The sequence below is a fragment of the Herpailurus yagouaroundi genome, unplaced genomic scaffold (assembly GCF_014898765.1).
Source record: "Herpailurus yagouaroundi ecotype Mexico unplaced genomic scaffold, PumYag 182, whole genome shotgun sequence".
Taxonomy (NCBI): domain Eukaryota; kingdom Metazoa; phylum Chordata; class Mammalia; order Carnivora; family Felidae; genus Herpailurus; species Herpailurus yagouaroundi.
Genome location: NW_024412413.1, coordinates 5,355,189 through 5,379,127, shown reverse-complemented (window position 1 = coordinate 5,379,127; position 23,939 = coordinate 5,355,189). Strand labels below are relative to the sequence as shown.

The window sequence follows — 23,939 nt, the reverse complement described above, 5'->3', positions numbered from 1 at the left end:
GCAGTTTGAGGTTCACAGAAAAGTTGGGCAGAAAGTACAGAGAGTTTCCACGTCCGTCCCCTAGCGTCCTCGATGACCGGCGTCTCGCGTTAGTTTTCTTTTTTTTTTTTTTAATTTTTTTTTTCAACGTTTATTTATTTTTGGGACAGAGAGAGACAGAACATGAACGGGGGAGGGGCAGAGAGAGAGGGAGACACAGAATCTGAGGCGGGCTCCAGGCTCCGAGCTGTCGGCACAGAGCCCGACGCGGGGCTCGAACCCACGGACCGCGAGATCGTGACCTGAGCCGAAGTCGGGCGCTCAACCGACTGAGCCACCCAGGCGCCCCTTGCGTTAGTTTTCAAGTCATCTCCGCGTCCAACGTGGGGCTTGAACTCACAACCCCGAGGTCAAGTTGCCGTCGTAAGGCAGTACTGACGCATTCTCACTAAATCCCCTGTCCGCATTCGGGCTCCCGCTGTGTGCTGTGGCGTTCCGTGGGTTCTGGCACGCAGCCACCGTTACGGCGCCCTCCAGGGTTCCACCCTCCCCCGCCCCTTGCCTGACAACCCCCGAGCCGCCTTCTGTCTCCACGGTTCGGCCTTTTCCAGAGGCTCACGTAGTTGGAATCCTGCAGTACGCGTCCCTTTCACACCGGCCTCCCCGAGGTTCCTCCGGGTCTCTTGCGGAGCGTTTGCTCGTGTCCTTCTACTGCCGAGCGGCGTTCCTTGCGTGTCTGCGCCGTCTCCGTTCGCGGGCAGGTCTTGTCTGGACATAAAACCACAGCTTTCGACTGACCTGGGGAAATAGCAGTTCAAGCGGTTGCTGTGTCGGAGGAGAAAAGTGTGTTGCCTTCGTACAAGATTGCCAGACCGTCTTCCAAGATGGCACGGCGTTTGCACTCCCGCGAGCGGTGAGTCGGGGAGACAAAACTCTGGTCGGTTTTCACGGCCGCGCATCTCATCCTGTTGCCATACTCTCATCTTCCCAGACCACACCCCAAGCGTTGGACATTCAGGCCTTCTTTTTCCCGCACGATCAGGAAACAGTGTATCCGTGAATAAGCTGAGTCTCTATGCTCCTAAGTTTTACTCTATGATGTGAAGTTGTAGGTGTGGAATTGCTAGGTCAAGGATTTTGAATGTTTTAAAGCTTTGCGTTGCTCTCTGGAAAGCCTGTTTCAGCCATACTTGTGCCGCAGAGTGTGAGAATTCCTGTTTTCTAGAACCCTCTCCGACATTGACACTCTATCCGAGGTATTTCCGCATGTTACTAAAAACTTGAAAAACATCCTTTGAGGGGCGCCTGGGTGGCGCAGTCGGTTAAGCGTCCGACTTCCGCCAGGTCACGATCTCACGGTCTGTGAGTTCGAGCCCCGCGTCAGGCTCTGGGCTGATGGCTCAGAGCCTGGAGCCTGTTTCCGATTCTGTGTCTCCCTCTCTCTCTGCCCCTCCCCCGTTCGTGCTCTGTCTCTCTCTGTCCCAAAAATAAATAAACGTTGAAAAAAAAAAATATAAAAAAAAAAAAAGAAAAACATCCTTTGAACGGATGTGTGCTATTCCATTACAAAGTCTTGGGCCCTGATTTTCTGAACTGTTCTTTTAGTATCTTTGTTGTCTCCGTTCTGTAGTGTGACAAATAATGGCTGCCCTGTGCATAAATTTTTGGACAGAGTATACATTTCTTGTCACTTGTTTTTAGAGTAGTTTATTAGTGTGTCATTTTTTTTTAAAGAAAAGTAACACATCAGGGGTAGTGTTACCCTTTTCATTACAAGGAAGTATTATATAGTGACTCTATGGAAGTTTAGGAGTTTATCATGTGCCTGAAAATTAAAACACAATGACAGTCTGCATGGTTCCCAATCAGCTAGGCCCTTGGGAAGAGTCTATGGGCAGGAACGTAAATTGTATAACTTTTAGTGAAAGTAGTTTGATATCTCATAGTCCGTATCAAGAGCCTAAAATGTGCGAGGACTGTTAATAACAGCTCCAGACTGAGAACTAGAAACCAAATGCCCGTCGACCCTGGAGTGGGCGAGCAATAGAGGTATCTTCACCCCGTGGACTACGACCCAGCGAGGGGGCTGAGTGAGCAAGAGCCCCTGGCCGAATACGCAGGAATGAGCCTCAGAAATGTGCAAAGTCAACAACAGCAAAGCCAGGCCCAGGGGAGGCGTCAGATGGGATTCGATCCACGTAAAGTTTAGAGACAGGCTGGAGCGATCTGTGCCTCGGACAGCAGGGGAGTGGTCAGCAAGGAGAGCGGAGCCTTCTGAGGGCTGCACACGCCTGTTTCTCAGTCTGGGTGTGTTCCCCGTGGGGAAACTGACCGAGCTGTGTGCTTAGGACGTGCGTACTTTGCTGTGTGCATACTGTGCTGCACGACAAGGGTTTACATGTGCGTGCAGGGGACTCCACGGGTTAGTGTCCACCTGTGTCCAGAAGTTAGACACCAATGTGACAGTGGACAGGAATAGGTAAGTGTGGTACACAAGTGATTATTCAGGCATTGAAATCCCGTTTCCAACTATTAAACCAGCTTTTTAAAAGCAGGACTAAACTATACGTGTATGTATGTGATGACTCACATTTCATTTTCTGAAGGATTCATCACACTTCGCTGGGTGAAAGACACCAGCATGTTAGCTGATTGAGTGTTTTAATAGTAGAGATGAAAAGACAGGGGCACCTGGGTGGCTCAGTCGGTTGAGCGTCCGACTTCGGCTCAGGTCGTGATCTTGCGGTTTGTGAGTTCAAGCCCCACATCTGGCTCACTGCTGTCAGCTTGCCAGTCAGTGCAGAGTCCGCTTCTATCCTCTGTCCCCCCCCCCCCTGCCCCTCCCCTGCTTACTTTCTCTCAAAAATAAATACGCATTAGAAAAAAGAAATTAAAAGATATTTCCCCTTGTCTCTACTTCCCTAGACTTACCAGATTTTCTGCAATGAGTGTATTACTTTTATGACCAGAATAAAATAGGTTGTTTAAAAGGTGGGCAGTTACTGGGAACTGGCAAACAAACACAGCTGACCTCCTGTTACTGGTCATTTTTGTTCCCTCTGGAAGGTCGGTACTAGACCAGGGACTGAGGAGATGGCTGGTCTTTGGATGAACAAGCAGGTTGTTCCTTGAGGTTAATCTTGGAGACACCACGGTTTTCTTTTTCATGATTCCGTCATTTTGTATTAAAGAGTACTGAGCAAGAGGCTCTACAAATAGCGTCTTGCAACAAAGTATAAACATTCAGGGTTATTTTTGTTTTCTTGTTGCTTTAACATCATAGTCGTTTATAGTTAAAAAGGACTGGATGGGAGCATTTTTTAGAAATAATACATTTATGTCTCAGCGGATAGCCTTCAATTTTGGCCAAAGTAACCTCGGTCAAAAAGAAGCAAGCAAACCGTAGGCGGCTACGAACCGTCAGCCATGGGCCCCTGCCCTGCGCATGTGGAGCCGGGCCTGCTGCTTCCCCACACCGCGGGCAGTGGGCGCGCTGGGCCTTCTGATGACGAGCATGGACGGCCGTTTCCCGACACCGCAGGGCCCCGTCCTGCGTGCTGGCCCGTGTTGTGCTCTTGAACTTGTGGCAGAGGAATCCACTTCCTTTGCCGGGCGGCCGCGATCCGGTAACCTAGCAGTCGTGGAAAAGGCGATTTCCAGGAGCTCTCTCGCCTTATCCCGCGTACTCTACAGATAGGATACATTTCTCATGTCATCCTTTCCTAAACGACACTAGCATCGTTCTTCCAGTCCAAGCTTATAAAGTAAACCAGGTGAGAAAGAAGTGCACCAGGTGAGGCCAGCGTGGAGCCCCTGGATGGCTCAGTGAGTCGAGCGTCCCGACTCCTGATTCCGGCTCGGGCCGTGGTCTCACGGTGTGTGGGATCAAGCCCCGCGTCAGGCTCTGCACCGACAGGTGCCGGCAGGGAGGCTGCTTGGGATTCCCGCTCTCCCTCCCTCCCTCTCCCTCCCTCCCTGCCCCTCCCCCACTCTCGAGCGCACTCACTCTCTCAAAGTAAAGAAATAAACTTTAAAAAGAGGAAAAGAAACAAAGTGAGGTGGCCAGCACGGGGACTTGGCGAGCTTGCGCAGTGTGGCCTGTGCGCGCGTGTGCGCGCGCGCGCGCACACACACACACACACACACACACACACCCTCGCTCGTACAGCTTGCGGGGCTTCAATGTGATTCTGCACACGTGAGCCTTTGTTTTCTCTGCACCTGTTCCTTGACTAGGAGACTACCTGGGCGGAGAAGCGTACTGGGCCGGCGGCCTGCACCTGTACACCCCCTTGCCTTTCCGGCCAGGCCAGGGCGGCTTCGGAGAACTCTTCCGAACACACTTCTTCCTCAATGCGGGGAATCTCTGCAATCTCAACTACGGTAAGGCCTGGGGGGCTCGCAGACCGCCGCGGCACCGTGGCCTTTGTGTTTAAAGCACGGCACGCGTGGCCTCTGTGTTAGATTTCGTAGTCTTTACGTTTAGAGACGGCCTTGCCTGACAAAAACTCCTTACGATGCCTGACGTGGTGCTCAGAATAAAATTGGTGAATGGAACACAGGTGAAAAATCGTCATCAGATGCTGTCCTGCAAAAATCTGCTTACACATTCACTCAGCAGACATTTCTGGAGCACCTGCTCTGTGCTGGTCATTACGGCCACAGAACTGAGCTGGGTTTGCTTCCTCCTCACGGGGCTCGGGGCGGAGGAGACTGAGGGCCAACGCATCCGGTTAGGGGGTTGTGAAGAGGTGTCTGGAGAGCTCCCTGGAAGACAAGGCCCTCAGACGGAGGCGTGGAGCAGGAGTGGTGCTGGTGGTCGGGTGCTGGGCAACTGCCCTTTCAGGCCAAGGGGACAGTATGTGCTGGGCCCAGAGAACTGCTTCCAGGGCAGTGAGAGGAAGTATGCTCCCAGGCCCTCTCTTGATTTCAGTCCTAGACCCACTTCACGTGTTCTCCTTGAATAGCTAGGCCACATGGCAGGGAAGAGAGCCAGGGCCTGAGGACAGCTCACGTGAGGTCACATCCTCTTTCCTCTTTCCTCTTTCCAGGGGAGGGCCCCAAGGCTCACATTCGTAAGCTGGCTGAGTGCATCCGCTGGTCCTACGGTGCCGGGATCGTCCTCAGGCTCGGCAACATCGCCCGGCTGGAACTTAATTATTGTGTCCCCATGGGCGTGCAGAAGGGGGACAGGTAAGTGCTCAGAGTTCTTCCCCGCGGTTACGTTGTTGTACCAGCTAGTCATCTTGTTTTGGTTTGCACCTGGCTGATCATTTTGTCCGTGGCCTTTAAGAGTCAAGATTTTTAGTAGAAAATTGCAGAATAGCTAGCAAAACAATGAAAGTAGGGGCGCCTGGGGGCTCAGTCGGTTGGGCGTCTGACTTCGGCTCAGGTCATGATCTCGCGGTTCAGGAGTTCGAGCCCTGCGTCAGGCCGTGTGCTGACAGCTCGGAGCCTGGAGCCCGTTTCAGATTCTGTGTCTCTTTCTCTCTCTCTGCTGTCCCCTGCTCATGCTCGCTCTCTCTCTCTTTCTCTGTCTCTCAAAAATAAATAAACTTTAAAAAAATTAAAAAAAAAAAAAAAAGAATGAAAAAATATTTTTCTCCATGGTGTTTTCCTCCATCCAGTCTGGAGGAAAAATGTGACGTGTTCCCATCCCCCTTCTCACCCTGTTTGCACTCCCTGTTACCAAATGATGCGGGCTCCTCCGTGGGTCCGGGTCTGGCTGGAGGAGTTGGTGAGGCATTATCGATCCTGCTCGTTAAAAATGGAATGAGGTATTTCTGGTGCATGACTTTGCAGGCCAGGAACTCAGCACTGGAATGGACAAGGCTTTGCTCCTGGCCACAGGGGACTCGTTCTCCAGAGCCTTCTCTTGGGAGCAGAGCAACCCGCCATCTTGGCCTTTCTCCACCAGCCCCCTTACTAAGCAAGATTTGTTCAATATTGCGTGGTTGCCTGTGGCCTGAGGTCATTTATGGTCACACAGATCAATTCCATTTCTTGGTTTATATGGTATCCACCATAACGTTGTAAGAAGGCCAGAAGTATCGTCCTGGTCTGCGTTACATCAGGCTGCTTCGACGGAATGTCACAGGCGGTAGGGCTTAAACAGCAGACACTTACGTCTTGCGCTTCTGGAGGCTGGGAAGCCCAAGAGCAGGGTACTGGCCACTTCGTTCCCGGTGAGAGCCCTCTTCCTGGCCAGTAGATGGACGCCTTCTTTCTGTGTCCTCACATGGCAGAGAGAGCACACCAGCCCTGTGAGGCCTCTTCTTATACAGACACTAATCCCACTGTGGGGACCCCTCCTTCATTACCTCATCTAAACCCAGTTACCCCCCAGAGACCTTCCCTCCAGATACCATCTCATGGTTGGGGCTTTAACAGAGGAACTTGGGGGGGACATAAACATTCTGCCCGTAACGGTGTTTATACTGTCTCTTGTCATTTTCATGTTGATACTTCAGTACCGTAGGCTGTGTTTTTCTCTTCTCTGTGTTCTTTCTGCACTTACGTGGCCACCGAGTGGCGGTGCTGTCTGAGTCATAGCCCGAGTCTCAAGCGTGACGTTGGAGATTGTCCTGACTTAAGGAAAGACTACTGGCTTTCCTCCCACTGTCTTCTACTTCGACGTGGTCGGTGGTGGTGCTTTCTAGAGGGTAGCCGCGTCGCCAGGTTTTGAGAAAGGACTCCTCAGGGCGCCTGGGCCACTCAGCTGGTTTGAGCGTCCCGACTTTTGACCTCAGCTCAGGTCTCAATCTTCTGGTTCGTGAGATCGAGCCCCGCATCGGGCTCTGTGCTGACAGTACAGAGCCTGCTTGGGATTCTCTCCTCTCCCTCTGTCTCTGCCCCTCCCCCGTTCACATGCGCGTGCATGTGCTCTCAAAATAAATTAAAAAAAAGAAAAAAACATACAAAAAGAAAGCACTAGCTGTTAGGTGCAGTTCAGGATCTGTTGTCCGGGTCCCGTACAGGTATCTGCTCCTCAGGCTCTAACAGGGAGGCTGATTCTAGGGCCGCCCTGGCTCCCAGCGACGTTAGCGCCCTTCCTTCCGGTGCCCGCCGCAGACAGCAGCCGCCCAGATGACTCCCCTCCACCCCGTGTTTGTGCGGGAGCCCCGCTGTCCAGGCTCGGTGCTTCTGTGGCTGTGTGACCCAGGGTGAGGGACTTAGCCTCTCTGGTCTCAGTCTTCCTGCCCAGAGAATGGGCCCTGGTGACCTTGACCGGATGAATGAATGTGCGGGAGGCACTTGGAGCAGTGCTCAGCGTGCTGTGCGTAAATGCTGGTTATCGCTCACGTTGGGCCTCGTGGACTCGCCGTGGCCCTTTGCACGCAGGAAGCAAAGCGTGTTCCCTTCAGAGACATCTTCCCTCCGCCTACGCACTGGCCGCCCCCTGGCCGCGTCTGAGGTGCTGTAGATGGGATTTGGTTTCCCGATTTCAGAGATGATGAAATGTGAAAACGGGAATTTTTCTCCTAGAGCAAGGTTTTCACGTTCGGTACCTTTCTAGCAGCTTCCATACCTTTACAGTCTCGGGTAAATGAGCCTAGTCTTACAGGCTGCTTTCTGCAAAGCCTTCTTCCCACCACAGGTGCGAATGCGGGTCTCCCTGGCTTAACCACCAGGCGCTAACTGGGAGCACCAGCCGTGCAGGTGTCGAGGCCACGCCAACACCAGGGTGAAGTCAGATGTGGGTGCTAAGGCCCCCTGAGCCCGCGCTTCTCAAAGTGTCGTGTGCCTCCGTCTGGGGTGGCCCTGACACTGCATCCCTGACGTGCTCTCGTGGTGTGGCTGTTGCTTGCGGACCGGCCGCGCCGAGGGAGACCCACTCTGTGTCTTCCGAGAGCCACGAGAACGTTTGCGGAGGGAAGGCGATCATTCGTATTTATTGAACGCTTACCTTGCACGAGATGCCGCGCGAAGCCCCTGGTTTTGTTATAGAAGCCTCTCGACAGCTCTGTGCAGAGGAGGGTGTTAGCCCTGCTGACAGGTGAGGACGGCCAGCCTCGGCGGGGCCAGCAGTGGGTCTGCGGCAGAAGCGGGGGCCAGAACTTGTGTCTTTTCCTCTGCACCAAAACCACGTGAGCACGGACCGCCCCCCACCCCCCCCCACCAGTCCTCTGAGAGACCAGGTGTGGTCTCATCCCCACACTGGCTTTTCTGCACCTCGAGTATTTTTTTTTTAATGTTTATTTATTTTTGAGAGAGAGAGAGAGAGAGAGAGAGAGAGAGAGAGAGAGCGCACAAGCAGGGGAGGGGCAGAGAGAGAGGGAGACAGGATCCAAAGCAGGCTCCAGCCTCTGACCTGTCAGCACAGAGCCCAACGCCGGGCTCAAACCCACGAACCATGAGATGATGACCTGAACCGAAGTTGGACGCTTAGCCGACTGAACCACCCAGGCGCCCCTCTGCACCTCGTGTACTAATCACGGAAAGAGAAAAATCACCTCTTCCTCACTCGTCTTCTTGGAAGATCTCCTTATTCAAACTCAAATTCTGTAGTTTCTCATTTCAGAGGTTATATAGCTTGTTTCCATGACACTCAGTGTGTGTTAATTGTGCTAATGTTAGTGTGAATTATGTAAGTGCGTACGTTCTAACTGCTTTGTATTAGAAGGAAGTGCACACGGGCTTTTGGCTGTAGCTACACCATCTGTGTAACCAAGTGACCCTCGGCCACCAAGAACTGACTGCTCCTCTCTCGGCCAGTTTTGAGATGGCAGGAGATGTGTGGCCTCTTGGCGGGCCCTGCCTTGTCTCACCCCGGCCTCCTCGTGACTTGGGACCAGTGCCTGGGGCTGTGGGGCCTCCTGTCCTTCAGCTCAGCCCTCCCGCTGCCATTCAAGGCCACTGGATGTCGCTGTGCTCCCAGGATCCATAACCCGGCTCCGGAGCCGCCCCCAGGCTTTCCTCCACTCACAGAATCTTCACAGAGAATGCTTCCGCTCACCTTTCAGCTTTGCCTCTCTCTGAGTCGGAAAATCTGTTTCAGACACAAATCTCAAGTGTGGTTTCTTCTGGGAGGAAGAGGCATGCTGTGCATATGGTATTTAAAGACCCAAACATGAGGAAACCGCCCTCCCCGCCCGGCTCTGCTCTGTGGCCCCGATCGTGGCGGTCGCAGCAGGTGCTGCGGTGTCCCCTACGCAGGCTCAGCCTGGCACCCGGGGACGTGGGACCCACTTTTACCCCACGTGTGGCTTTGTTGTGATGTTTTCTCCAGCTGGGCGTTTTGTGAAGCTTGAGTGATATCGTCACAGTTTAATCTTCGTTTCTGAAGTTAGGCAGTCGCAGGACAGGGATGGTGTGTGTGTGTGTGTGTGTGTGTGTGTGTGTGTGTGTGTGTGTGTGAATCACCTGTAGGTTTCCCCCCACTCTTCACGCAGACTCTATAATTAGCATTTCAGGCCTTTACACAAAGGGAAACCGCTTAGAAACGTTGGCTGCATTTCATATTGGGGGTGGGGGGGAACTTGGTGACAGGCACACTTGTCTGAGACCTACCCGTGTTCTGTGGCTCCGGTCTCCCTGAGTGCGGCCCCCAGAGACTTGGGGATGAACATGGGGGGGCTCCTGAGACAGACATGCACCGCGAGGAGGAGGAAGAGGAGGAAGAGGCTCCTCCCACCTGGGGAGGGTGTCCGAGGGCTTCCTGGGGGAGGTGGTTTCCGGGATGAAGCTTTCTGACACAGACAGCTGGGGACTCGCAGGGGAGGGCACTCCAGACCTCAGAGCAGCCCGAGCCCAGGTGTGCAAGTGCAAAGTGCCAGGGGCACCAGGACTGTCCTCGTGTAGGCGCGGGAGGGAGGTTCGGGCAGCCCTTGGGCCTGGTCGGTCTAGTCTCACATCCTCTCTCTCCTTTTCACTTTGGGCGCACACGTGAGGGCTTCAAGTTCTGGCCCTCGTGTGACTGGTTCGCCACCACCTTCCCCGTGTCTCGGCTGGCACCTGGTGTTCCCGTGTCCCTGGGGTCTGTGCCTGTCCCCCGGCGTGACCTTCATCGAGACCCCCGTGGCGGCCCTCACGGTGCTGAGTCGGAGGCGGGCAGGGTGCAGGCAGGGTCGTCGTCTGCGGTGGCACTGGAGGGCACGCGGCCAGGCCCGTTCGCAACCCCGGGGTGGGAAGGGGCCCTGGGGAGATTCGGAGGACCTCCTTCTGAGGTGGACACGCGACGGGAAGGTACGTGTGGCCTCTTGTAACCCTGCGACGCTGTTGTGTTCGTGGGGGGAGGTTTTCTCTGTTGCGCCGGGACAAGCTCCAAACGCGGTTCGAGTGAACGCGCCTTTGCTTGTGCCCGAAAGCCGGGGCTTGACGGACTTGTAGCTTATTTTCAGGTGTCTGTCTGAGGAGTGAGTGCAGGCAGGGACGGCTTTCATGGACCCCAGGGTGTAAAATACAAAACAAATCACTTAGGTTCGAGCAGAACGAACTCATAAACGCAGCCCTGGTTGGGGCTGTATATCTTCGCGTTTCTAAGGACACTGGTGCGCTTTACCGTAGACCACAGGGGCCCCCGTCCCTTCTGGCTGGAGCAGCCCTGCGAATGCAGTTGGCCCGCGAGCAGGGGTGCCGCAGGGGTCCCAGCGATGGCGACGGGCCCGCCTCGAGCCTCTCACGGGTTGGATGTCCTGTTCCCTCACTCGCAGGTTGAAGAAGAAAAACTTCCTGCTGGTTTTCATGTGCCATGAACCCCGAGGTGGGGCAAGGGCACAGGTGTTATGACGATAAAAATGCCAACTTTTCCTCAGAACAGAGGAGCCCATCTTCTGGGAATTGTCCGCAACTTGCGAAAACGCCGTGTCCCGCGAATGCGCTGTCAGCAGCCATTTGGGCTCAGACAACCGTTTTTCCTCGAAGCTTTCGCTTCCTGGCATCGACGTCCCCGGGCCAGGCCCCTCTGCCCGTGTCCAGCGGGGGTCCAGCCCCTGGGCACGGCCTCCAGGTGGGCAGTGCCACGGGCCGGCTCGGGCTCTGCCCTCTGCACCACGTCCAGCCCTGCGCCAGCGTGGGGTCCGCCGCACGGGTGCCGGGTCTCCTCCCCCCGGGTGTGGCCGGGCCGCGACCCTGCCTTTGCGCAGACAGGAGGCCCCATGGCTCGGGCCCTCTGGGCTCAGGCAGCACGGCCCGCAGGTGCCCTTGTGTCCGGGCACGGGGTCCCGCTCTCCTCCTGCTGCGACTGGGGCCTCGCGCGTCCTGTCGCTTATCTGAAAATGGGCCCTGTGGTCTGCCGGCCGCACGTGGAGTAAAACCCACAGAATGAAACCTGTGGAGTGTCAGCCTGTCGTCAGCATTGTCGCCAGGGCGACTCCTTTGCTCCCGTCCTTTTCCTGTGTCAGGAGCAGGTTCTCCCTGTGGGGCTGGGACGCTGCCACGGCCGTTGGCCCCCGGAATCCTTCTAGAGCCCGGGCGGCCCAGATTCCGCCGGCTTCCCCTCCCCCTCATTTCTCCTGCACCGTCTCCCTCCGCCAGCCTCCCCCCTCTGCCTCCTCCTGGCCTCCCCGGCCCCACTGAGGGCTGTGCTTTGTCCCCACCTTCCCCAGCCACCTCTGTGGCTCCCAGGTGGGTCACCTCTCTTGGCACCGCTCTGCTCCGCATGGCCAGCCTCTCGCAACTCGCTGCTTGCCCGGCAGCCTTAGAAGTAAACCCAAAGCTGTTGTTTTTCCCTCAGGGGTTTTCTTATTGTAAACATTTCTCTCCTAGGTCCTTCTTTGCTTTTTGCCTCTGGGGGAAGGACTGGAGGACACGAAAGGCACGAAGGAGGGATCTGTGCCTGCTCATCTTAACCATTTGTTTGTCCTCCAAAGGCTGGTTCTTAAGCCAGCAGAGGAGGAAGCCGCAGGGCTGGGGGGTGGGGCCCCCAGGAGAGGGGCCAGTCCACCGATGGTTCTGGAAGGCCTGGAAGGCCGGTGCCCGTCTGTGGTCTCATGATGCCGGGGGCGTGAGCAGAGCAGCCACGGTGTTGACTTTCTGCCCTTTGCTTTCTTAGGATATGCGACGGTGTGCAGTTTGGTGCCGGGATCAGGTTCCTGTAAGCTGACCGCGTCCTCTAGACCCCGCAGGAGAAGCCCTGGGACTCGGTGGCAGTGAGTCACTTTCCGAGCAGACGCGTCGAGCCACTCTTTGCCATCCTTGTGGGAAAGCACGTCAATAAATTTTAAAGACGAATACTCAGCGGCATCGTGGACGTGATTTGCTTTCCCAACCTCTGTGTCCCACGCTGGCTTTTCCCAAGGACCACGTGGAGGGGACAGGGCGTTTAAAATGGCCATGCATTCTTCCACGGGGACCGCCCCCACGGAAGGTCCCGTCAGACAGCCTCCTGATTGCTTTCCCTCGCAGGCTCCCCGAGCCTCCGTGTCTGGTTCCCTTATCCCGGAAAGTACTGGGCAGAGCCCCAGGGACGCCCGGGCTGCTGGCGGAGGGCGTGTGGGTGGGGTGCGGGGGATGCCGAGGGGGGACCCTCTGGTGGCCGCTGCAGTCACAGTTCTGGGTGTCGGAGCCCTTTAAGCGCATGTGGGTGGCGTGGAAGAATCACGTGTAACGCTGGGGACACCGAGGCAGAGGGGGAAAATGTGTTCTTTAGGGGTGATAGTGTCAGTGAGACAAGTCTACCAGCTCCCGGAGCTGCTCTAACGAGTTACCGCAAACACAACACAGCCACCGGAGGTCGGAATTGCTGAACGGGCCTGATGAGACCAGTGTTGGCCTGACTGCGTTCCTTCTGGAGGCTCCAGGGGAGAGTCCGCTTCCTGGACTTCTGGCCTCCTCGGCTGATGGCCGTGTCCTGTGCTTTCAAAGCTCACCACCCAGCATCTGCCCGCGTCCCCCTGCCGCTTGCCTTCTGGTGCTTTCTCAGACCCTCGTGAGCACGTTGGGCCCCTCTGGACAGCCCGGCTGCTCTCTTCATGTAAGATCAGCCAGCTCGGGTCTGTCTGTGACCTGAATTCCCCCTGGCCGTGTTCTGGGACAGTCACAGGTTCCCGGGATGAGAACACAGGCATCTTTGGGGGCCCTTATTCTTCTGAACACACCTCGTGTCTGTCAAAGTCACATTTCCAAGATATACATGGTTGGTCACGTGAAAAAAAAAAAGTGTTTTTGAGAGTTAAACCTCTCTGAATTCTCCCTGTGGAAGAAATGTCGGGGCTGGAGACGGTGCCCGGTAGCATTTTACTCTCTCTCGCAGCTGGGGCTGAGTTCGTTCACTTCCAGGCCTCCCTGTGATTTGTTTGTGTCTTTGCCCAGTGAGCTTGGCTGTCGGGAGCAGCTTGGGACCACGGCCCTCGAGCCCCCCCAAGCACAGTCTCCCCTCCCCCTGCCCTGCCATTGCCTGTGTGGCCTACAGGGATGGTGCAGAGAAGATGTAAGAAGCGTAACAGTTGGACCGTTCTGATTAGTTGGGAACGTGGGGAAATACAATGGGGAAATACACATTTTCCCCTGAGTTGTTTTATCATTTACAGTCTCGCATTTATGCCTTTGGCAAAGTAAGAGGCCCTTGTTACAACACTGCCACGTTCAGACTGTAAATTAAGAACAGAAAGACCCGAGTATTTCTCTCAGACACCGCGACCTTTGAGAATCCGTCTACTACGCCACCGGAGAACTGGAAGGAGAAGTCCTTTTTGAAAGGGTACGTGTCTCATCAAGCCCTGCCCGGGTCACTGGCACCAGCTCCTCCATTAAAGCGCACCCACCGGGGGGCGCCTGGGTGGCGCAGTCGGTTAAGCGTCCGACTTCAGCCAGGTCACGATCTCGCGGTCCGTGAGTTCGAGCCCCGCGTCAGGCTCTGGGCTGATGGCTCGGAGCCTGGAGCCTGTTTCCGATTCTGTGTCTCCCTCTCTCTCTGCCCCTCCCCCGTTCATGCTCTGTCTCTCTCTGTCCCAAAAAAAAAAAAAAAAAACAAAAAACGTTGGAAAGCGCACCCACCGGGTCCAGCCGCCCCAGTGCGCTCAGGGCGCGTGCCATTTGCCAACGAGTGGCCCGGCGGCCGCTTGGCAAGCAGATGTGAAAACGGTGGCGGGTGGAAATCAGACATCCGCTCGTTCTCAGGCGGAATCGGGTGGGCAGGCTGGAGCCGCACTTCACACGGCGCTCCCCGTGGAAGACCAGAAGCCAGGCGAGTTTCGTCGTGGAAAGTCATCTCCCATCACTGCTGTCTGAGGGCATCACATGTGACGGGAAGGAAACCCGAAGAGCTAACCGATCCCTCCGCAGAGTACCACCCGGCCTCCGTGAAGCTTCGCATCCTCAGTGTACTCCCCCCATTTTTCTGTAAGTCCCTGCGTGTTCGGGGCTGGAAGAGAGCTGGATGTTTGTTTCCTTAACCGCCGGCTCCAGGCTGCGGCGAGTGGGCCACGAAGGCCGCTTCTCTGTTCTGACCGGGACGCCGCCCCGTCCCGCGCCGGGCCGCTCGGCTGTCGCTCGTAACGAGGAGACGAAATCAGTGAGCCCGTTCTTCCTGGGAGGCAAGCCCCTCGTGACGGCTGGCGTCCTCTGTCACCGCGGACGTGTGGTCTCTGCACCACTCGAGTGACCTTTCCACGCGGCTTCAGCAGCAGCGTGCTCACCCAGCGGTGCCCGTCACGTCTGCCGGTCCGATGACCCAGCCGGGAGCAAGTGCCACAGTTACCGGAACAGGGGACGGTCCAGTCGGCCACACCGAGACGATCTGCCCCTGGCGTTACCGGGTCACCTTCCCCCCGTGCCGGCTCCTACAGGGGCCCTGCCCTCCCCATACGTGCATCTTCCTAAGCTAAGCATCCTCTTCCTTTGTGGATTTCCTTTTTCTTTTTGAAGACCAGATAAACTAACCTTTGGGACAGTTAGATGTGTTCAGGCACACCGTATGGGTAAACATCTGCAAGGGAGAGGATGCCTCAGTCTAGGGAACCAGAACCAGAGAAGTGCATTCTAAGTGAAGTGTTTAAACTCCGGCATCTGCACTCAAAATTCAGATCTCTAGCTTCTCGTGAAAAACTGGGTCTGACGCCGAGAAGCCTTCCTTCCGAGAGCAGCAGAGGGCTGGGGCTGGGAGGTGGTGTTCCTGTAGCCTGCGGCCGCCCCGCCGGCTTCTCTGCACTTCCTGCCTTTGGCTCGTCAGAAGGGGCAGCGTGTTTGGGGAGGAGGCAAGTTTCCGGGGGGGAAACTGTCGGGGTGGAACAGCCCTGGGTCAGGAGCCTGGCTCTCGCCCTGTGGGCTGTTCACCGAATCCCCATCTGGCCTCCGGGCCTTGGGTTGTCTTCTGTCAAGGAGAGGATTTTTTGGTTTGGCACCTTTCGGCGATGGCTTGCACGGCCCTGGATGGCTGCCTGCCGCCTGTGGGTTTTCCAAGGCTTTCTGCCCCCAAAGAAACGCTGGCTGATGCATAACGCTGTTGACTGTTTCGCCTGGTTTTGAGCATTCGGTGCAGGGGGTGAGGAGTCGGCACCTGGTTGGGATTCAGACCGGACGCCATCCCCAGCTCTGCCACTGGCTGGATAAGGCACTTGCGGCACGGGTTAGGACACTCCCAGAAGTCTCTGAGGCTGTCAGTTCCTGTTCCCAAATGGGAGCGTGGCCGATGATCTCCACAGTGTAACCACTTGAAGCTCGCTCCCGGCACCCAGCACGGGAGCCCCGGGAACAGTAAATAGATTCCTTTTTTTTTTTTTTTCTTTTTTTTTTTTTTTTTAATCTTTTAACTGATCTTATCAGACGATTGTTAAACATAACAGCAATTCTCAAACGTTTTGGTCTCAGGACCCCTTCACATTGTCAAAAATTGTGGAGAACCCCCAAAAAGCTTTGGTTTATGTGGGTTCATGCTAACCCTTACCATATGGGGTATGAAGACTGAGAAGTAAAAAAAAAAAAAATGTTAATGTTTATTTATTTTTGAGAGAGAGAGAGAGAGCAAGAGAGAGAGACAGAGCATGAGCGAGGGAAGGGCAGAGAGACAGGAAGACAGACCCGGAAGCAGGCTCCAGGCTGTGAGCTGTCAGCACAGAGCCCGGTGCGGGACTCAGACTCATGAACCACGAGATCGTGACCTGAGCCGAAGTCAGACACTCAACCGACTGAGCCACCCAGGCGCCCAAGACCCAGAAAATATGCAGATCTTCCAAATAGTGGTCCAGTCATGATCGTGTAAGATAAAAAGATCACGGTTGGTAATGCCATCACCGATTTCATCAGGAGAATCCTTAAGCTGCCCAAGTTCGTGGGGGCGGGTACAAGTTCCCCCAGAGTCCAGTTTTTGCCCGGAAGCTCACATTTTATCACTGACGGTGAATACTTGTCAGTCGCTTTCCTTGAGGCTCACTTCATTTTCAAGGAAACGTCGACCAAATACCCAAGTCTGAATAACCAGTTGGTCACCCCTCCAAGCACAAACGATCGACGCTCCATGACAAGGGTGGCTGGTTCTCTCTGAAGCCCCACCACGTAGCGTTTTCCTGGAGCAGACGTGCCTCCGTGCGCAAGCTCGCCGCGTGTCGTCACACAGAATGTTAAAGCGGCCGAGATTTAAGGGGATTGGGCATTTCTGCTTCCCTGAGGCCATCGCTCAGCGAGTCTGGCCTCCCGGCTTTGCCCGGCGCGTGCGGGGGAGAGCGCGGTGACCGAGGGAGGCGAGGACTCGGGCACTGGCACTCCCACCTGCCGCACGGTGCAAAGCAGGGAGTACAGATGTCATTGTGAGCCAGATCCCTAAATAACGTCTGGGTCTTATAACAACGGTTTTGACCTCACAGACCCCGTGAAAGTTTCAGGGGCCCGGGGACCACACGCCGCCGAGAACCGCTGATCTCTCCTCATCATCTCCCTGCCCTCAGGTCGCTCTTCTGGAGGAACGTGTGTGTAGCAGGAAGTGCATATAAAGGGCCTGGCGCACCAGAGCCCCGGTTGGGGGCGGAGTGGGTATGGGGGCGGGGGCTGGGGTACGAGGGGTGCAGGAGCGCAGTCTGCATCGGTGCACGTGGGCTCTGCCTTGGCTGGTAGATGTGATCCAGAGGACGGCGTTAGCAGGCAGAAAGTGGGGTCTCTTCTGCAATGGTATCGCCTGGAAGGGAGGGAGAGAGAAAATACAACGGCATACACTTGGAATGAAACGGACGCGTCTTACGTTCCCACTTAGTCGCGTTTGAGACGGGAGCTGTGGGACGCCGTCTCAGCACTGCTTTGCTGGGGTCAAACCGGCTGCCCTGGTTTTAAAAATGAACAAGGCTTTGCTAGAGTGGGGCTTACGGTCATCTCGGACATCTTGCCCCCGCGCCTGGGTTGTGACTTTCCACGTGGCGTTTTTGTGACGAGTAAAATCACCAGATTCCTTTGCCAAATCATCAGACGCCTCGTGAGAACAAAGAACGCTCATACAGAAGGAGATGCACTATTATCTTGCTGGGAAAATAAATACTTTTTGAAAAGAACACATTCTGTGACTTTGGACAAACTGAAAATTACAGCCTCTCTCTCCCGTTTTTTTTTTTTTTTTCCTTTCCTCCTTTTCCTTTTCAATCAATTCATTTCTAATGGAGGAAGCATTTCCTACATTTGTCACTAGATAGATGTGCTGGTCAATTAAAATACTCTGACTTCAGACGGTTGAGATAATAGCAAGCCTGGATCCATCCATCACTGTGAAATAGAAGGTGACCTCCCCGTATGGAGTGAGAGACCCAAGTACAATTGCTTCGATCTTATTATACCCAGAAATTACTGCTCATCTAAGTGTAATTTCCCTGAAATACGAAGCAGGCAGAGGCACTGCTAGAAATGTTAGAGCATAATAAAGAGGCTGTGGTATGGCCTTGACGCTGAACACGGAGGGATGGAAATTGACACGCCGTCCTCACTGGGAGGAAGTGCTGAGGTCAGCGGGGTGGCGTTTCCCCAGATGTTACCGCAGGTTTCGTAGGATTCCTCGGGCAGCTTTACCCCAGACACGTTTGCTCACCAGGCGCCGAGAGAAAGAACTACCCCGGGGCGGTTTGGCGGGGGTGGGGGGGGGGGGGGGGCTCCCCAATCCGGGCAGCCCCCGGCCCCCCCCCCCCAGGGCCCCTGCCTGTCTGCACGCTGCCTCCTGCCATCTCCTCCTGGCGCAGGGGGAAAGGAAACAGGCCCGGGGTGGAAAAGCACCATTTGGGAGTCGGAGCCGTCTCGAATTGTCACTCCTGCCACTCCCGTTGTTCGTCTGCTCGTTCATTCCACACACGCGTGCTAGGGCTGGGCCGGGGCCAGGGGCGAGGGCCAGGGCAGGTGCCTCCAACACAGACGGATTCGTTCTGGTTCTCGGGAAACACGCGGTCCTTATCAGGGTCTGTGTGGATGTCACCCTGTCGTCAGAGAAAATAAGTATGTAAGTTTCCCCTTTTTCTGGGCTTGAGTAACGGAAAAAACAAAAAGCCAATCAAGCTAGATATTTACGCAGGCGACCTGGTGGCAGAGCCGAAGGCACACAAAAGGGGAAATGGATCAAGTGTCCCTGGCGCCCCCTGCCGGCCGCGGTTCCCCGGGCGCCTGAACGGGTTCCGGTTTGCCGCGGGCCTGTAGTTTCCCGGGCGCCCCCTGCCGGCTGCGGTGCCCGGGTGCAGGAGCTGGGTCGGGTTTGCTGCGGGCGGGGCGACCCCCCCGCCCCCCTCCGGCCTGACCTTGCACGAGGCGACGAGGCGGCCCTTCCACGGTCCGCCTCCGTTTCCCTGCCGTGAGCCTACACTGCCCCTGTCTTCTGACTAAGCCAGCAGCAAAAGGGTTAATTCTGAAGTGAATTTTAAGGAAGGTTAGGAACCATTGGTCCAAAAGGATTCTAAAAATAGATGACTGATTTCCAAAGCATCTTGGGGTGCTGCATCTTGTTCATAACACATTCCCCAGCCGACCCCCTTAGGCGCTTTGAAAATTCTAGAAATCTTTATTTTGCAGTAAAGGTGGGGAAAACGCAAGAGCTCTGTGAAAATCAATGATGGTATTTTTTTGAATACACTCTCCATTTTGTAGTTTTAGATTTACAGACAAATTCTGAAAATGGTGCTGAGTTCCCATATACCCCACACCCAGCTTCCAGTATGAATGTCTTACGTTAGTCTGAGTGCATTTTGTTACAATTAACAGACCAATATTCATACATTATTATTAACCAAAGTCTGTACTCGCATTTCCTGTTTCCACCGGACTTCCTGATTTGGCCCAGCGACCCCATCCAAGATCCCACGTTACACTGAGTCACCCTGTCTCCTGAGGCCCCTCCTGGCTGTGACAGTATCCCTGACGTTCCTTGTTTTTGACGACCTTGACGTTTTTGAGGAACTCTGGGCAAGTATTCCGTAGACTGTCCCTCAATTGGACTTGGTGGTGCTTTTCTCCCAAAAACACGAGAACGCCTGTGGAGTTACGGGGTTGGGGAGGAAGACCGCAGAGGTAAAGTCCCCTTCCCATCATGCTTCAGGGCATGTGCCACCCACACGACCCACCTTCATCACCTGGCTGAGGTGTGTCTGTCGGGCAGGTTTCATAAGAAATATTGGTTTAAAAGGAAAACTCGGGGTCCCCTGGGTGGCTCAGTTGGTTAAGCGTCAGTCAGACTCTTGACTTTGGCTCGGGCTGTGATCTCACGGTCCGTGGATTCGACCCCCACGTTGGGCTCCACATTGACAGCTCAGAGTCTGCTTGGGATCCTGTGTGTCCCTTTCTCTCAAAGTAAATAAATAAAAAACTAACTACATAAATAAAAAGAAAACTTGGATGAAATAGGGAAGGTGTATATTTCTGGTGATTTAAGTCCCAATCCCATTTTTTTTTTTTTAATGTTTAGTTTTGAGAGAGAGAGAGAGAGAGACAGAGAGACAGAGAGTAAGCAGGGGAGGGGCAGAGAGAGGGAGACGCAGAATCCGAAGCAGGCTCCAGGCTCCGAGCTGTCAGCACAGACCCCGACGAGGGGCTGGAACCCACGACCCGTGAGATCATGACCTGAGCCAAAGACAGACGCTCAACTGACCGAGCCACCCTGGCGCCCCCAAGTCCAATCCCGTCTTGATGCTCATCCCGAGATGTAAACGTTAAAATCTGGAGTTTGCATTCTTTGCTAATGGAACGGAAATGCAGAGGCAGCCTAGGAAACAAGTGGGATCGAGGTGAACTGCAAACAGACCTCAGCAGGTCGGTAAACGCCGGGAATGCAAGCAGCCCTTTCACTGACGTGGCTCCAGATTTGACAGCTCCCAAAACGGGGCTGCCGGCGCCTGTGGGAGCCTGGATGCTTCTGGAAGGCCACAGCAATGGGGGCGGAGGTCAGCGGTTCCCCTGCAAGTTCTTGGCTGTTTCATGGGGAGATGAATTAATGCGCCCCTGAAACTGATAAGGTGCAACCAGACACACGGGCAAAAGGCTTGTAGAGGTGCCCGAGTTTGAAATCCAGCGAGGAGTATAAACCTCAACTACCACCGTTAGTGTCCTGGGCCCTGCTGTGGAGTCTCGACCTCCAGTCAGAACAGTTCTCTCAAACGTTCCTTGTGAGTTTTTCCAAATGTCATCTTTCCAAGTAGTAGCAGAGTTAGATCAAGCACTTGAAAAATGTCTTTCTCTCTCCAAGGAGAATGAGTGCTCTCACATTAAAATCTGCCATAGGGGTGAAGAATTTGACCCTTAAAAGGGCAAAAGGTTGCCAGGAAGTGTTCTATCATTAATAATTTTTAGCCATTTAAAAATGTAAAAATAAAAACCAGGGCGCCCGGCGGGGGGGGCTGGCTCAGTCGGTTATGTGTCAGATTCCTGCTCAGGTCATGATCTCGCGGTCTGTGGGTTCGGGCCCCGCGTTGGGCTCTGTGCTGACGGCTCAGAGCCTGGAGCCTGTTTCGGGTTCTCGGTCTCCCTCTGTCTCTGCCCCTTCTCTGCTCATGTTCTGTCTCTCTCAAGATAATAAATAAACCCTAAAAAGTAAAAATAAAAATGCACAAACCGTCCTGAGCTCCGGGGCCACACAAAACAGCCGCAGGCCGCATTTGGCCTTGGGGTGTAGCTCGCGGACCCCTGAGTGGGTGAAACTGGAGACCACAGGCCAGCGCTGGACCCGAGACGTGTGTGGGAATTCTCAGTATCAATGCTGAGTCCACACAGTGCCCTTCAGTCATGCCAACCTACCGCGTGTGTGTGCGTGTGTGATCTGTGTCCAGAACGTAAGCTGTGTAAGGAAAGCACTCAGTTGCTCCCCCGTGTGATACCGCTAGACCAGAAGCACGTCCGAGGAATGGAAAGACAGACGCCCCCCGGGGGGAGTGGCCAGCCAGGTCTGCGAGGGAGTCAGGCTGAAGTGACCTAGAGCAGGGTCCCCAGGGCAGGAGGGTGCCCGCCAGCCGGGCAAGGCAGGCAGAGAGCCTGGGGGGCTGTGGGTGGCTTACTTGGGCGGCTGTGATTGGCGTGAGGCTGACGGGAGGCGACACTGGGCACTCGGGAGGCAAGACCGTGGGGGCCCCGGGCAGCAGGCCCGGCAGGGATGAGCCATGAAGGCAGGGAGGGCGGTGATGAGCTTGGGTTTTACCCGTTAGGAGATCTTACCTTGATCCAGCTGAGAGATGGGGGTGTGAACGCGGGCTTCCTGCGGGGGGGGGGGGGGGGGCGGGGCGACAGGGACGTGGAGGAGGCCGACCTCACAGGGCTTGGGGCGCGGCCACGGGTGAGGCCCCTATCCCTGCCCGGTGGCTGGGTGAATTGACTAAGTATGGCAGGCTTCAGTGCCGTCCTCCAAATATGCCTGCTGTCCCTTGGGTGCCCCTCTGCTAACTTGGGGCTGGTTGTGGCTGGACCCCACTCGAGGACGCCTCTGCACGTCACCAGGCCCCGGAGCGAGCGAGGGCCGCACCAGCGGGGCACGGGCGCGCCCGCCTCCTGGGTACCCGCCGCTCAGCCCAGCCTGTCCTGGGTGGCAAACGAGGACCAGATTGGAGGAGGGGTGGGCTTTCGGAGAAGAATCTGCCCGAAGTTTGAGGCGTGGGAGAGTGTCTGGGCCGGAGGCGCAGACTGGAGTCGCAGCACAGGGGGGCTCTGAGGCCTGTGGGGATGAACGACAGCACCCAGGGGCACGGCCCAGGGACAAGAGGCTTCTGGGGGCAAGACCCCGCCAGGACGGGGTGGGTAGAGGAGCCCGTGCTCGGGGAGGGCAGCGTGGGCCTCCTAGAGCTTCCCTAACAAAGCACCGCACACCGGGCTCCTGAAACGCAGGCGTTGATCCTGTCCCCGTCTGGAGGCCCCAAGTCCAAACTCAAGGTGTCGGCAGGGCGGAGCTCTCTCCAAAGACTCGGAGAATCCCTCCCCCGCTGTTCTCATCCTCTGTGTCCCAGGAGCCCTTGGTGCATCCCGGCCCCCGCGTCCACCTCTGTCTCCACGTGGGCTCTCCTGGGCGCATCGGACAAAGACCCACCCATGGCGTACCTGAACTCCATCACACCTGCCAAGACCCCATTTCCAAATAAGGTCACATTCCTGGGGACGGGGTGGGGGGGGGGGACGGGGGGGATGGGACTCAGCCTATGTTTCTTGGGGAAACGGTTCAAGCCACGGCCAGCGGTCACCACGTCGTAACACGTTGCGGGGTCTGGGCCGTGATGTCTGGACTGGCTGAGAAAGGCATCAGGAAGGGGGAAGGGAAAGCGGCAGGTGTGTGGGGGGGGTGGGGGTCAGGATGAGAGAGGCCCTTGGCCTGTCCTTTGGAGCCTCGTGTGGTGACTCCACTTCCTTTCCTAAAACGGGGGGCTGGGGGCCACCTGGGTGGCTCAGTCGGTTAGGCATCCAACTCTTGATTTCAGCTCAGGTCATGATCTCACGGTTTGTGAGTTCGAGTCCCGCGTCGGGCTCTGCGCTGACAGTGTGGAGGCTGCTTGGGATCCTCTCTCTCTCTCTCTCTCTCTGCCCCTTCCTGCCTACTCGCTCTCTTTCTCTCTCAAAAATAAATAAACATTAAAAAAATAAAAACAAAACGAGGAACTGGATTTCAAAGGAGACCTTTAGGTGTCGGTGCAGGGGACGTCATGATGACCTTTGTGCCCTTCTCTTGCACAGAGGACGCCTCCTCCCTGTCAGGGGTCAGCACCTCCCTGTCCCACCACCGCCTGGCTCCCCCCGGGTCTCCTGTTCACCGAAAGGGTGGGGGAGAGGGGAGATGGCCAGCACACGAGTTTTAGAAAGTAGTTATTTGAAACACGTGGTTGGCTAACACACTGTGAGTGCGGAAATCCCGGGCACAGGCCTGGTCCCTCGGTTGTCACTGTGCCCCCTTCGTGGCAGGTGGGGTGCTGTGCTTTACTTCGAGGCAGCTGACGCTTAAAAGTCGGTCTCCCTGGCCCCATAAACATCAACGTTGCTGAGAAGGCAGCTGGCATCCCTGGCGGGCAACTTCTCACTGCAGAAGCCCAGGGGGGACACTTTGGTCAAAGAGCCTCTCCACTCAAAGTGCGGTGCAGGGCTATGGAGGACACCTGCGTTGGACGTGCGGAGTCCGGGGCGCAGCCCAGCCCCCCTCCGCCAGGACCTGCGCTTTCCGGAGACGCCAGGTGACCCGCCTGTGCCTTTTAGACCCACCGGGAAGCGCGGGGAGGTCCGAACCGGCAGCCTCTGCCTGGAGGCTAGAGCCTGGCTCCCCACCGCACCCCCCTTGCCCTCCACAGCAGAGCCCCCCTGAACAAGGCTGGTGACAGAGAAGCTTTGTTCCTAGTGTTTCCATGCCACGCCGTCCTCTCTTGTGTCCCTCATCACGAAGGCTGTCACTGGGGCTGAGTGCATGAGGAGCTATAAATAATTTGCATCGATGGAGAAGAGCTTTCCTGTGGGGGTGCAGACGTCCCATAACCCCAAGTGGCCATGATAGTCTTATGCAGTCATTGCTCCCAACCCACGGTCATCAATCATTTGCCTTTTATTTATTCATTCACTCATTCATAGACTCATTCATTCACTCATTCACTCATACACTCATTCATTCGCTCATT

At 55.6% G+C, this 23,939-nt stretch overlaps 1 protein-coding gene and 1 long non-coding RNA gene across 2 annotated transcripts in view; one reads left to right on the top strand and one right to left on the bottom strand.

The window, feature by feature from the left end:
• The window catches only part of SAMM50 (SAMM50 sorting and assembly machinery component), a 34,711-nt gene extending 22,567 nt beyond the window's left edge, over positions 1 to 12,144 (top strand). Inside the window, exons 13-15 of the mRNA XM_040490598.1 lie at positions 4,216 to 4,362; positions 5,031 to 5,172; positions 11,972 to 12,144. Coding sequence (XP_040346532.1) covers positions 4,216 to 4,362; positions 5,031 to 5,172; positions 11,972 to 12,017 — 335 coding nt within the window. The 3' untranslated portion in view covers positions 12,018 to 12,144. The remainder of the gene's footprint in view (positions 1 to 4,215; positions 4,363 to 5,030; positions 5,173 to 11,971) is intronic.
• A 3,827-nt stretch (positions 12,145 to 15,971) lies between these two features.
• Positions 15,972 to 19,439, bottom strand: LOC121040203 (uncharacterized). Its single transcript, XR_005795184.1, has 3 exons — positions 18,391 to 19,439; positions 17,212 to 18,299; positions 15,972 to 17,026 (listed from the first exon to the last, which is right to left on the bottom strand). It is a non-coding gene; the product is annotated as an uncharacterized LOC121040203 (long non-coding RNA).
• Between the last annotated feature and the right edge of the window lie 4,500 nt (positions 19,440 to 23,939).